Source organism: Diabrotica virgifera, chromosome 5 (genome assembly GCF_917563875.1).
Source record: "Diabrotica virgifera virgifera chromosome 5, PGI_DIABVI_V3a".
NCBI lineage: Eukaryota > Metazoa > Arthropoda > Insecta > Coleoptera > Chrysomelidae > Diabrotica > Diabrotica virgifera.
In genome coordinates, this window is record NC_065447.1 from 75,912,362 (window position 1) to 75,924,512 (window position 12,151).

The following is a 12,151-nucleotide window of genomic DNA, read 5'->3' on the forward strand; positions in this document are numbered from 1 at the left end:
TAATTTAATTAATATGAAAATGCATACACAAATTAATTCTTTGACAAGGTTGTCAAAACCAAACTTTCAGCATAATTGGTTAGCATGACGCATCTAAATTAACACGCGTGCGGAAAAGTAAAACGCGTGCGGAAAAGTAACACGCGTGCGGAAAAGTAAAACTTTCTAAACTAAAACGCGTGCGCGAAGACATTTTTGCACGCTCGTAGAAAAATAATCTTTTTCGATTTAATTTTTATATCGGATTTCCAGTTAAATATTAAAATCTGGCATCTCTGTAAGGCCATCTTAGGAGACCACTACTATTGACCAATCATAAGGCGTTGAGTAACTGTTCTAGAAATATCCTACAGCGGTAAATTTAAAAGACTGGTTTTTAAAATAAATATTCCAGTTAATTACTAATTAGTAGATCAGTGATTGATATTACACGTCAAGTTGGTACGTAAATACAAACATCTTTTAGGTGCGAAGTTCAACATAAGCCTACTAGGTTTTTTCGTGACCTAAAATAATTAAAAAGTGTTTCTTCATACAGTTAAGTAAAATCATTGTTGTTATTAAATTTTTTTTTGTTTTTAAGGTTGATCTGAACCCCCCCAAAAAAAACTTTGAAGTTCAAAAATTTTGAAAAAATTCGGGAAGGTGTATGTGATTACTAGAAGTATTTTAACAAATTTTGAGCAAACTTCATGTTTTCGTTTTCGAAAAAACTCAAAAAAACTCTTTTTTTCCAAGTATAAAGCGGGAAAACCAGACATACAATTTTGTTAATTTTCTTACAGCATAAAGATATAATCCTAAGAAACACTTATGAATTTTTTGATAATTTTTGATCTTATAGTTTTGCCACAATAGGAAAAAATAATATGTTTTGGCTTATAATAAAGCTACCGGTAAGAAATCGGATACAATTTTAACAACAACATATATAAAACTGTAAGAGTGGAAAATATTTGCAATAAAATGTTGAATATTTTTTCCTAAACATATGAAAAATCTCGTTAAACAAGAATTATATCTTGAATTGCCGCTATAAATTTGTGCCTCCGTGAAATGGCTCCATCTACAGCATCGGTAATATTTATGTTCGATAGATAGTAGTGCCTTCTGCTTGGAATCGCGTCAAACAGAACTTTATCCTAGCGGCATTGCCATATCAGTTACTTTGTACAACGTTTTCTCACATTACAACAAAATGTTTTATTGTATTATAGTTAGTAGGTAGTAAGCCTAATATAACGTCTATTTATAACGCATCCACGTGACCTTCTGAAATTAATTTAAGTACATACATACTTTTGTTGAAATATTGTCAGGTCAAGGTCAGTCCCGTTGGTCGTATTCGCTTTTGATATACGGCCAGTATGATTTACGGCCAGTACTTTCTTCTGTCTCGATTAAACCCGAGTTAGCTTTTTAATGTTTTTAAGTACCTAACATAAACTTGTCTTTTTTCTTTGTATTTTTCATGTATCTCTGAAGCAGAGTTTTCTTTTGTCAAATAGTTATTCTAATAATTACCATCCATGGTGTCCCTTTTTTTTCGCACTTATGTTTATTAAAGATTTTAATTGAAATCATTACTTTACCTATCTTTAAAATTTTCATTGTTCATTACATTTTGCATTTGTGGTGAGCTAAATTTAAAGGAAAACAATTGGACGATATTTAAATAGATACCTAGAATAAATACCTAACCGCTTCTGAAATTAATTTAGGATAGGTTAAAAAATATTTTCACCTTCATATTAAAAATAAATAAAAGAATTGAAAAAAAATTTAAGAAACGCTTTTCTTTATTTACGAGTGACTAAAATTAAAAATACGTATAAAAAAATCAACTAAAAAGCAAAAAATAAAAGAATTTGAAAAAATCTAACACATTCGTCAGTTTGAGCAGTTTGAGAGTGTAAAAAATTTACTTACTTGGGAACGATAATCACAGAAAATAACGATTATACTGCAGAAATAAGTGAGGCCAACTTCGTGAAAATGAAAAATATTTTATGTTTTATGCAGCAAAGATCTGATAATGGCCCTCAGAATAAGGCTAATTAAATGTTATGTACACAGTGTGATTTATTATGGAGCTGAATCATGGACATTAAATCGAAATGCAATAAATCGACGGTTCTCATAGTAAGACAGAGATGAACTAGTTTTGGTGTTGTGGAATAGTTTTGAGTATTTTTTTTTCTGTTAAGTCATCTTTAATATCTTCATTATAACCTTTTGGACCTTATTCTGCGGTATCTCATGAAACTGATTATGCAAAAAGATCTCATGGGAATATTTTCCCAAGAAACGTGAAGTTTTCGCCTTGCTTAAACATATTTTGCTGAATTTAAAATCAAAATCCTGTTCTTGTCTTTTATTCTTTTTCTATCATACATTGATGTGTTATTTATTTATTTTTTCTCTCAGATATTCTTAGTTCTTAACACGTTGACGGACAGAACGTCTATGGACGTTTAATTTCCATTGATGTACATAATGTGACACAACGTCTATAGACGACATTTTTAAAATAGCGAGTTATGACAAAAAATCGGTAGATTTTTTGTTACATTACATCTACAGATGCATACGAAATTTGATACGACATCCATGGTCGTCGTCCACATGTTTACAAAAAACGTTAGTGTTTCCATAAACTATAAACGCTAAAACAAATTTAGCAATTTCCCCATTATATTCTACTTTGCAAAATTCATATAGTGTCACAACACTTTCTTATAAAATACGTATAGGGTGTCAATTTAAAAAGTTTGGTCCCCTATAATTTGGTCCCTATAGAAAATCTAAAAATATACAAAAACACGTCAAAGTTATTTGTGAGGGGGACATTTTATAGACCACTTTTCAACTAAATTACACTAACCCTCTAGCGGGGGCGGACACAACCCAAAAATCTTTAATGGAAAGGGGAGTTGAGTGATACCTCATTTTAAAGGTCGTTCGATTACCTTTTCAAAAATACCACATACATTATATTTCTTTTCACTAATTTTATTTTTTTTATAATTAATTTTAATAATTAAATATCGAGTTCAGAACTCCAAAAATTTTTTTGGAGTATTGAACTCCAAATTGAATTTTTTTTGGGGTGTTGAAGTATTTAGAGTATTTTTTTTGAAGTATTTTTGGAAAAATCAAGTAAATCCGTAAAGATATAGAGATCAGAACTCCAAAATTTTTTAGAATATTGAGTCCAAGATTTTTCCAAAAGTACTGAAAAGAAATATAAGGCATGTGGTATTTTTGAAAAGGTAATTTAATGACCTTCAAAATGAGGTATCACTCAACCCCCTTTTTCATTAAAGATTTTGGGGGTTGTGTCCGCCCCCGCTATAGGGTTGATGTAATTTAGTTGAAAACTGGTCTACAAAATGTCCCCCTCACAAATAAATTTGAGGTGTTTTTGCATATTTTTAGATTTTCTATAGGGACCAAATTATAGGGAGTGGCAACTTTTTAAATTGACACACTGTACATTTGACGCACTGTCCGTTAATTCGTTAAAAGGTTTATGTATAAACAAAATTTGTGTAATTGTACACTGCAATTTTTGTCGACACAGGTCGTAAAATTTTATTATCATCTTTCAGTGTGGATGTGAGATAAATGACTAAGTGGAATATTTAGCGAAACATAATATGTAATTAGTCGATTTTGTGAGGCCGCTCCCGTCTGAAAAAAATTCTGATTTCTTTGCGGATTCCTATTTAAAAATGTCCCCTTTAAACAAATCAGAAGGGTGCCGGAAATTTTTGGGCAGACATTGTTTAAAAAATATATTTAAACAAATTCACAAGATCACCATTTTTTGTCCAGGAAAATATTTTTTTATGTTTTTTGGGTCATTCTAAACAAGATATCTTGTAATTTTTCTCAAAAGTTGATAGTTTTCTAGTTGGAGGTGAATTAAAATCTGAAAAATGCGAAAATACACGTTTTCGAGACTTAAAAACTCATATTTAAATGGGCAATTCCTTAAATTGAAGTTTAAACGTTGATTTTTGAAATTCTGAGCAGTAATCGGGTCTAACTTCAATTTAGAATTTAGACCGTTGTTTTTTAGTTGTTAATTATGCGCGTCCATCCGATTTTATTGCCAATGCGGCAGGCTCTACTTCAAAAATCTCCTATCTTGCCCTGAAAAACATTCTTTAGGTTTTTTTGGCTCCTTCTAAACAAAAAGATCTCTTCTCATTTTTCTGAGAAGTTAACAGTTTTCGAGTTACAAAGGATTTAAAATCTGAAAATTGCGAAGATATACATATTCGAGGCTTGGAAATTCCTAAGTAAATTATTATTTTTGAGGTTGCCAAGTACCTAACTTGTTTAGACATTCAATTTTAAGAATTGGATGAGTAATTGGGGCTCAATGTAAATATGTAGTTGTTTTTTTTTAACAATTATGCCCACTCGACTCTTAGGCCGCTACCTGCTACCTCTCGCACTATGGCTAGCACTTCACTTGCGATTTGTAGTCGCGGCGACAAAAAATCGCTGTTGCAGAAAATCTAGAGGATGCCTCCACTGCGATTTAAAAGTCGCTGAATTACATCAGTTTTGCAATAGGGCTTTTCATTAACAGTCATTTGTTTCGAGCTTTTGTCATATGTCGTATAATCCGTGTATATTAATGTAATACACAGAGTATACAACATATGACAGAGGCTCGAAACAAATGACAATCGATGAAAAGCCCTATGGATGACATCGAAACCACTTGTGTGATTGCTCTTCGCGCGAGATGTGTGCAGTTGTATATTTTTCCAAAAATTGCAGAATTGCTGAATTTATCTTAACTCATCGAACTGAAGTGGTAGACATAATATTTATATTAACAATATTATAAATATAACAGTGTTACGGGGATGGATACGAGCTTTTGGCTTCAATGCTATTTAAATGGGATTCATTTTTTTTCGAATCCTGAGAAAACTAATAAGTATTTTAAAAATTTAAAAGCAGGTTGGTTGTCCACAGCTTTGTCGTGCTATATTATTGGCGTATGTAATTGGCACATTGTAAATAATTAAATAAATAAATAAATTGTTTAAAAAACTATGGTAATAATAATATACAAAATTTAAAGTAAAGTAGTCCAGGTTGTGAGGTAGCTCCCGCGTGAAAAATGCTTCTGATTCAGTTTCTTTGCAAATTCCTGCTCAAAATTGTCTCCTTTAAACATATGAGAAGGGTGCCGGATGGAATTTTTGGGCAGAAATTGTTTAAAATCATTTTTAAAATTTTATTTTTAACGTACATAATTAACAAGTAAAATTTTTTTTTATTTTTTAAATTGGCCCCGGTTACCCAGCAAAATCTTAAAACTGAATGTTTAAGCTTCGATTTTATGCACTTATCAACTACAAAAATAATAATTTACATTATTGGTTTTCAAGCCTCGAACTCGAATATGTGTATCTTCGCATTTTTCAGATTTTAAATCGCTTATAATTCAAAAACTGTTCAACTTGTCAGAAAAATGAAAACAAACTTTTTTATTTAGTATTACCCGAAAAACCTAAAAAAATATTTTCCGGTGCAAAATAGAAGATTTTTGAAATAGAGCCTGCCACACCGACATTAAAATTGGATGGACGCATAATACCATTTTAAAAAGGACGGTGTAAATTGAAGATAGAACCGACTACTCTTCAGAATTTTGAAAACAAATGTTTAATCTTTAATTTAAGCACTTGGCTATCTCAGATATATTAATAAAAATCTGAGTTTTTAAGCTTCAAAAATGCATATTGTCTCATTTTTCAGATTTTAAATCGCCCTTAACTCGAAAAGTATCAACTTTTCAAAAAAATGACAAGATACCGTTCTTGTTTAGAATGGTCCAAAAAACCTAAAAAAATATTTTTCGGAGAAAAAAATGGTGATCTTTTGAATTTCTAAAAAAATTGTTTAAACAATTTCTGGCCAAAAATTTCATTCTGCACTCTTTATATAGGGAAAATTTTTGAATAGTAATCCGCAGAGAAACCGAATCATAATTTTTTTTCAGACGGGAGCGGCCTCACATCATGGACTAAATGTTATTACATTGGTATTAGGCCTTGATAAAATTACTGTCTAAACAATTTGGCAACACAGCCAATTGAGCCAATGAGTGTAAAGATGGAAAAGTGTTCAGGGCCCGGATTACGTACACTCGATACGCATCGTATCCGCCATGTTTTCCCATAGCGCCTTACGGGAAAACATGGCGGATACGATGCGTATCGAGTGTACGTAATCCCTATGCAGGTTTCTACATTATTACTGAGTCATCGTGTAGAAATCTACAATTAAGTTGAAAATGTTACCACACTAACATGCTACAGTAGAGCCATCTCTAGGATCAGAAACAAATTAATTGAGGGTTCAGATCAACCTTAATGTTGATGTTGTTTTTAGACTACATAACCTAACTTGAAAAACAATCTACTCAATCTTTAAACTAGTTGGCTTAAAAAATGTTTTCTACTAAACAAGTGTATTCATGGGAAAAAACATATCAGTTGATAAAAATTAAACATGATGAAGCATTTAGGGCTATAGATCAAGCTATTAGTCTAGAGGAACAAGAGAAACAAAGTGAGGTAATTACAATCAACAAATATATATTATTCTTTTGTACAATTCATGTAACAAATAAAACAGAATCATGTTACTATAACATGATTTTTAGTGTCCACAAGTCTTTTATCAATTCAAATTGGCATTCAAACATTAGCATATCATACATATAGGTATTGTATTTCAGTATTGATAGGTATGAAAGACTATAAGTAGTATATATTTCATACCAAGGTTTACATTTTATAAGATTAAGTAACATTGTGAAAGTGTACCATTAACATCTAGGTTTGGTAATTTTGAATGTTCAGTTATTCAAGGTAATTATTGAAGTATGTTAATATAGGTACTGCAAAAGTTTAAATGTGTATCCCCAAAAAACAATTTGAAATATGTTATTGAGTACATTAAAATTTTTACTGTTGATGGCTATTATATAGCTGTTTATTCTGTCCTAGAGTTCTTATTCTTAGATTTTTATTGGTTCATGTCAATAATACCTATACTCAGGGCCGCCGAGAGGGATGAGAGGGCCCCGGTAAAAAGTGAAGGGCGGGCCCCCGGCAAAAAGTGAAGAGCGAAAAAAAATGTTTAATTTTTATAGAAATAAAATTATTAATAATAAATAAGAAACATTTCAAATATAAATTTTATTAAATTTTGATTAAGTTTATAATAGTGAAAATATTTATACAGGTGATTTTCGAGTTTTCTGATCGGCAAAAATGTCTCTATTTTTTTAAAAATCGCATGATTTTGCCAAATCATTCTCAATTCACAAAGTTGATAGGCAGCTAACCGATCATCCTGTTTCATTGTAGCTATCATTACCACATAGCATTTTTTATGCGAAAAAGAAAACTAAAGGATCTTTCTGCTTCTTCGACTGTCACCGGTAATATGTACAAAATATTCTAAACGCAATAACGATTCAAATTTGAGATGTTTAATTTTATTAAGCAAATCTATTGGAGAAAGTTGAGATTTACCAATATTATCCGTGTATATCACTTTCAAATGAAAAATTTCATCTATCAATTCTTCACTGAGGCCTTCTTCATAAAACTCGCGCAATATCGCGCAATATATATATATATATATATATATATATATATATATATATATATATATATATATATATATATATATATATATATATATAACAGCGCTAACAGGCCTTATAGGCCTACGGCTTCTAAATTCTGGATAATATTTCTCCATTCTGTTCGGTCCTCTGCACTCTTTCTCCAGTCCTTCACCCCGATTTCTTCCAAATCCCTCTCTGCAGCCTCTAACCATCTCTTCCTTGGTCGACCTCGTCTCCTTTTTCCCAATGCTCTGTCATTCAATATTCGTTTGACGTTTCTAGTTTCTGGCATTCGAGCAATATGTCCCAGCCATCTAACTCTTTGGGCTCGTATTTTTGTCGTTATTTTTGGTCTCCCATACATCCTCATTACTTCTTCATTTGTTCGTCTCCTCCAGGTTTTCTCCGCTATCTGTATACCTCCAAAAATTTTTCTCAGGATCTTCCTTTCATATCTGTATCTTCTTCTCCTCTTGTTGATTCATTACCCACGTTTCGCTCGCATACAACACTGTGGGCCGTATTATCGTTTCATACATTCTGATTTTCGCGTTTATTGATACATTTTTTGCTTTTAATATCGTGTTTAAGGCACCCACAACTCGACTTCCCTTCAATAATCTTTTATCTATTTCTTTTTCTTCCCTTCCAGTACTGGTTACAGTCACTCCCAGGTATTCGAATTCTGCTACTTCCTTAAATTTATATTCATCTCCTTCTCCTTTCATTTTTATATAGTTATCCTCTTTATTTATATCTCCTTTCATTACCATGTATTGTGTTTTTCCTTGGTTGATTCTTAATCCATACCTTTTTGCTTCCGCTTCGAACTTTTGGAATATTTTTTGGAGATGTTCCTTTGTTCTTGTTAGGATGACTAGATCATCAGCGTAAGCTATAAACTGCTGTCTGTTGTTAAATATGGTACCGCTTGTATTAATTTTTATCCTTCTTACTATGTGTTCTAGTACCAAGTTAAATAAGTCTGTAGATAGAGGGTCACCCTGTTTCAGTCCTTTATTCACTGTGAATTGTTTTGAAAAATTTCCTTCCAGTGTTATCCTGTTTTTTGTATTGTTGAGCGTCATTCTCACTAATTTAACCAGCTTTCCTGAAATACCCAAGGATCTCATTGCTTCATATAGCATATCTCGGTCTACTGAGTCGTAAGCCTGTTTAAAGTCAATGAACAACATGTGTAGTCCCAAATTTTGTTCGTAGCTGTTGTTCTGTATTAGTTTTAATAAACATATTTGATCTGTTGTTGATCTTCCTGGTCTAAAACCTCCTTGGTATTCTCCAATGATCTTATTTACCTCCTTTTGCAATCTATTTCGGATGATTTTTGCAAGTATTTTATAGGCCACTTCTAATAGCGATATTCCTCTATAATTTTCGCAACTTGTTTCATCACCTTTTTTGTAGATTGGACAGATGAGTGCATTGTTCCATTGTTGCGGCATTTCCTCTTTTTGCCAGACTGTTAATATTAGTCGGAAAATTTTTTCTTGCAGCTTTTCTCCTCCTACTTTAAAAATCTCTGCCGGAATTCCGCTTTCTCCTGCGCTTTTGTTATTTTTTTGCTTCAATATTGCTTCTTTTACTTCTTGTAGTGTAGGTTCTTCTTCACGTTGTTGTTCTGTGTTATCCTGTTCATGTTGTTTTATTTCCTGGGGTTCTGCTTGTTTATTTTCATTTAATAGTTCTTCAAAATACTCCGCCCATCTGTTCAATTTTTCTGTTGTTTCTCCTAAAAGCACACCGTCTTTACCTCTACAATAACTTGTTTTACTCTTTGCAGTTCCTCGAGATTTTTTTACTTCTTGGTAGAAATTTCTTATTTCCTTGTTTACGTATGATTCTTCTATTGTTTTTAACTGTTTGTCAAGATGTTCTCTTTTCTTTTTTCTGCAGATTTGTTTTACTTCTCTTCTTGCCATTTTATATTTTTCTGTAGTATCCTGTGTACTATTTTTGTCTTTTTCTATTTTTGCTTTATTTCTACGTATCAATGCTATTTTACAATCCTCGTCAAACCAGTCTCTTCGTTTCTCTGCTTGTACTTTTCCTAGACATAGTTCCGTTGCTTCTGTCATCGCTATCTGTATATTCCTCCATTCTTCATCAATATCTTCTGCGGTGGGGTAACGAAGTCTTTTATTTATCTCTGCCACAAATTTGTTTGCCGTTTTTTCTTCTTTAAGTAATTCTATCTTGTATGTTAATCTTTCTTTTGCTGTTCTTGGGTTTCTTGGCAGCTCTTGTTTAAGTTTGGCTATCGTTAGAATATGATCGCTATTGGTATCTGCCCCTCTGTAGCTTCTGGAATCGGTAATTGCTCTGATGTGTTTACTTTCTATTAATACGTGGTCTATCTGGTTTTTTGTCCTTCCATCTGGAGATATCCAAGTTATCTTATGAATATCCTTATGGTCAAATCTTGTGCTTACAATTTTCATTTTATTTTCTGTTGCAAATTCAATTAATTTTTTCCCATTTTCATTTGATTCCTTATGCAAACTTTTTCCACCCGTTATACTTCTGTAAATCTCTTCTCTTCCTATTTTGGCATTCATATCTCCTACGATTATCTTTATGTCATATTTCTGAATTTTATCCATCAAATTACTTAGCTTCTCATAGAACTCTGTCTTGATTTCTAGGTCTTTTTCTTCAGTGGGGGCATGTGCATTAATGATGCTAATTTTTCTGTACTTTCCTCTTATTCTTAAATAACATATTCTATCTGATATTGCTTGGAAGTCTATAACTAATTTACTTATTTTTTCTGTCACCATAAATCCAACTCCAAAATATCTGTTTGTCCCGCCACTCTTAAAAAAGGTTCTTTTTCCTATTTTGACTATTTCAGTTCCCAACTGTTTTGTTTCTTGTAAGGCCAGGATGTCTACTTTGTAATTCTCCATAATATTATCTAAATTTTTTAAGGCACCCTCTTCGTACGTACTTCGTACATTCCAGGTTCCAATTTTTATTATTTCCTCATGTTTTTCTTTATTTGTATCGTTTTTTCCCTCATTTTCCAAAGTCGTTATTCCTTTTTTTGCCATGTCAATACCATATTTCAGCCGCTGTTCTTCGTTTATTAGTTTTTTGAATTTTCTATCAGCTGTTCTCTCTCCTCGTCCCATATCCAGATTTTGCCATTTACTATTAATTTCTTGTAGCCGATTTTCGTTTGCTTACCTTTGCTTCTTTCTTCCTTTGCTATTTTAGTTATTTCCTTTTGTATTTCTTTTTCTTTCGATGTCAAATCGTTGTTTATATAGATACGGTCTTTATGCTGTTTTAGTTTACTTTTCTTGTTTAGGATTTCCATTTTATCCGTGAAAGTTTCTGTCTCTATCGCGCATACTGTTTCTCCTATTTTTGTTGCACTTCTTAGTTTTATTTGTGTTTGCAACTCTTGGGCTATGAAATTTTCCATTTCTTCTTTTAATTTCTTATCATCATTTATTTGTACTTTCAACCCAGTTACGATCAAGCTTTTCTTTTTGCTAAATTTCTCCAGATGCTCCATTCTTTCATGTAGCAATTTTACTTCTTTTTTTAGTTTTTGATTCTCTACTTTTACATCCATTAACTCTTTATTGGTTTGTTGTTGTTCTTTTCTTATTTGTTTTATTTCCTGAAGCATTTCATCATTTTTATTCATGAGCTCTCTCATCATCGTAATCATAACATTTTCCATGTCTTCATTTTTTTCGTTGCCTGCTTTGCTTGGTGACCGTTTTGTAATTTTACTTCTATTAAAACAATCATCCAAGTTTTCTCTTTTGCGTTTCGTTTCGTCATCGGTTTCACTTCCTGTGTCATTATCCTTTCTTTCCATTTTCTAAAAGTGCCCCGCTAAATGTTACAATTAGAAAAATCTGTATAGAATACAATATAAAATATAAGGTTAGTTTAAAAAATAAACCTATATTAGACACAATCTATAAACTTAATTTAGAAATTAACTTTAAGCCAGTTCGTAATCACGTAAAAATTAAAATTATTGATTTTTAATTCTCGCACTATTTTAGATTTATTTTATAAGTCCGACTCTGCACTGCGAAAATAAATCAAGTCTGTTTGACCCATCAAAACTTGAATTTCTTATCAGTGGTTTTATTTTATTTATATTGTTCGAATAATTATTGGCATCTAAAATACCTGTTTACAGTAAATAATGGAGAGATCTTACTTTTTCGATGCTTTGGACGATTTATTTTCACTCACTAGTGCACTTGTACTTTTATTTACACACTGTGTTAACTTGGCGATTTATCTATTCGTAATTCCAATGGAAATTGGATTATTCACGGAACAGACGTTAATCAACCTCACAATTTGCCTACCAGGACCGTTCTCTATATATATATATATATATATATATATATATATATATATATATATATATATATATATATATATATATATATATATATATATATATATATATATATCAATTTTTTT

At 31.6% G+C, this 12,151-nt stretch overlaps 1 protein-coding gene across 7 annotated transcripts in view; it reads left to right on the plus strand.

Moving 5' to 3' along the window:
• Positions 1-381: 381 nt before the first annotated feature.
• LOC114326692 (protein spartin) overlaps positions 382-12,151 on the plus strand; it is a 178,418-nt gene continuing 166,648 nt past the window's right edge. For 5 of the 7 annotated variants that reach the window (XR_007697892.1, XR_007697895.1, XR_007697894.1 and 2 more), the window contains exons 1-2: positions 389-537; positions 6,424-6,608. Coding sequence is in view for 1 of the 7 variants with exons in the window: in XM_028275107.2 (XP_028130908.1) it covers positions 6,483-6,608 (126 nt within the window). In the remaining 6 variants the exon portion in view is untranslated. Of the gene's footprint in view, positions 538-6,423; positions 6,609-6,837; positions 6,906-12,151 lie in introns of those variants that run through there. The other 2 variants (XR_007697893.1, XR_007697897.1) reach the window with 2 other exon arrangements.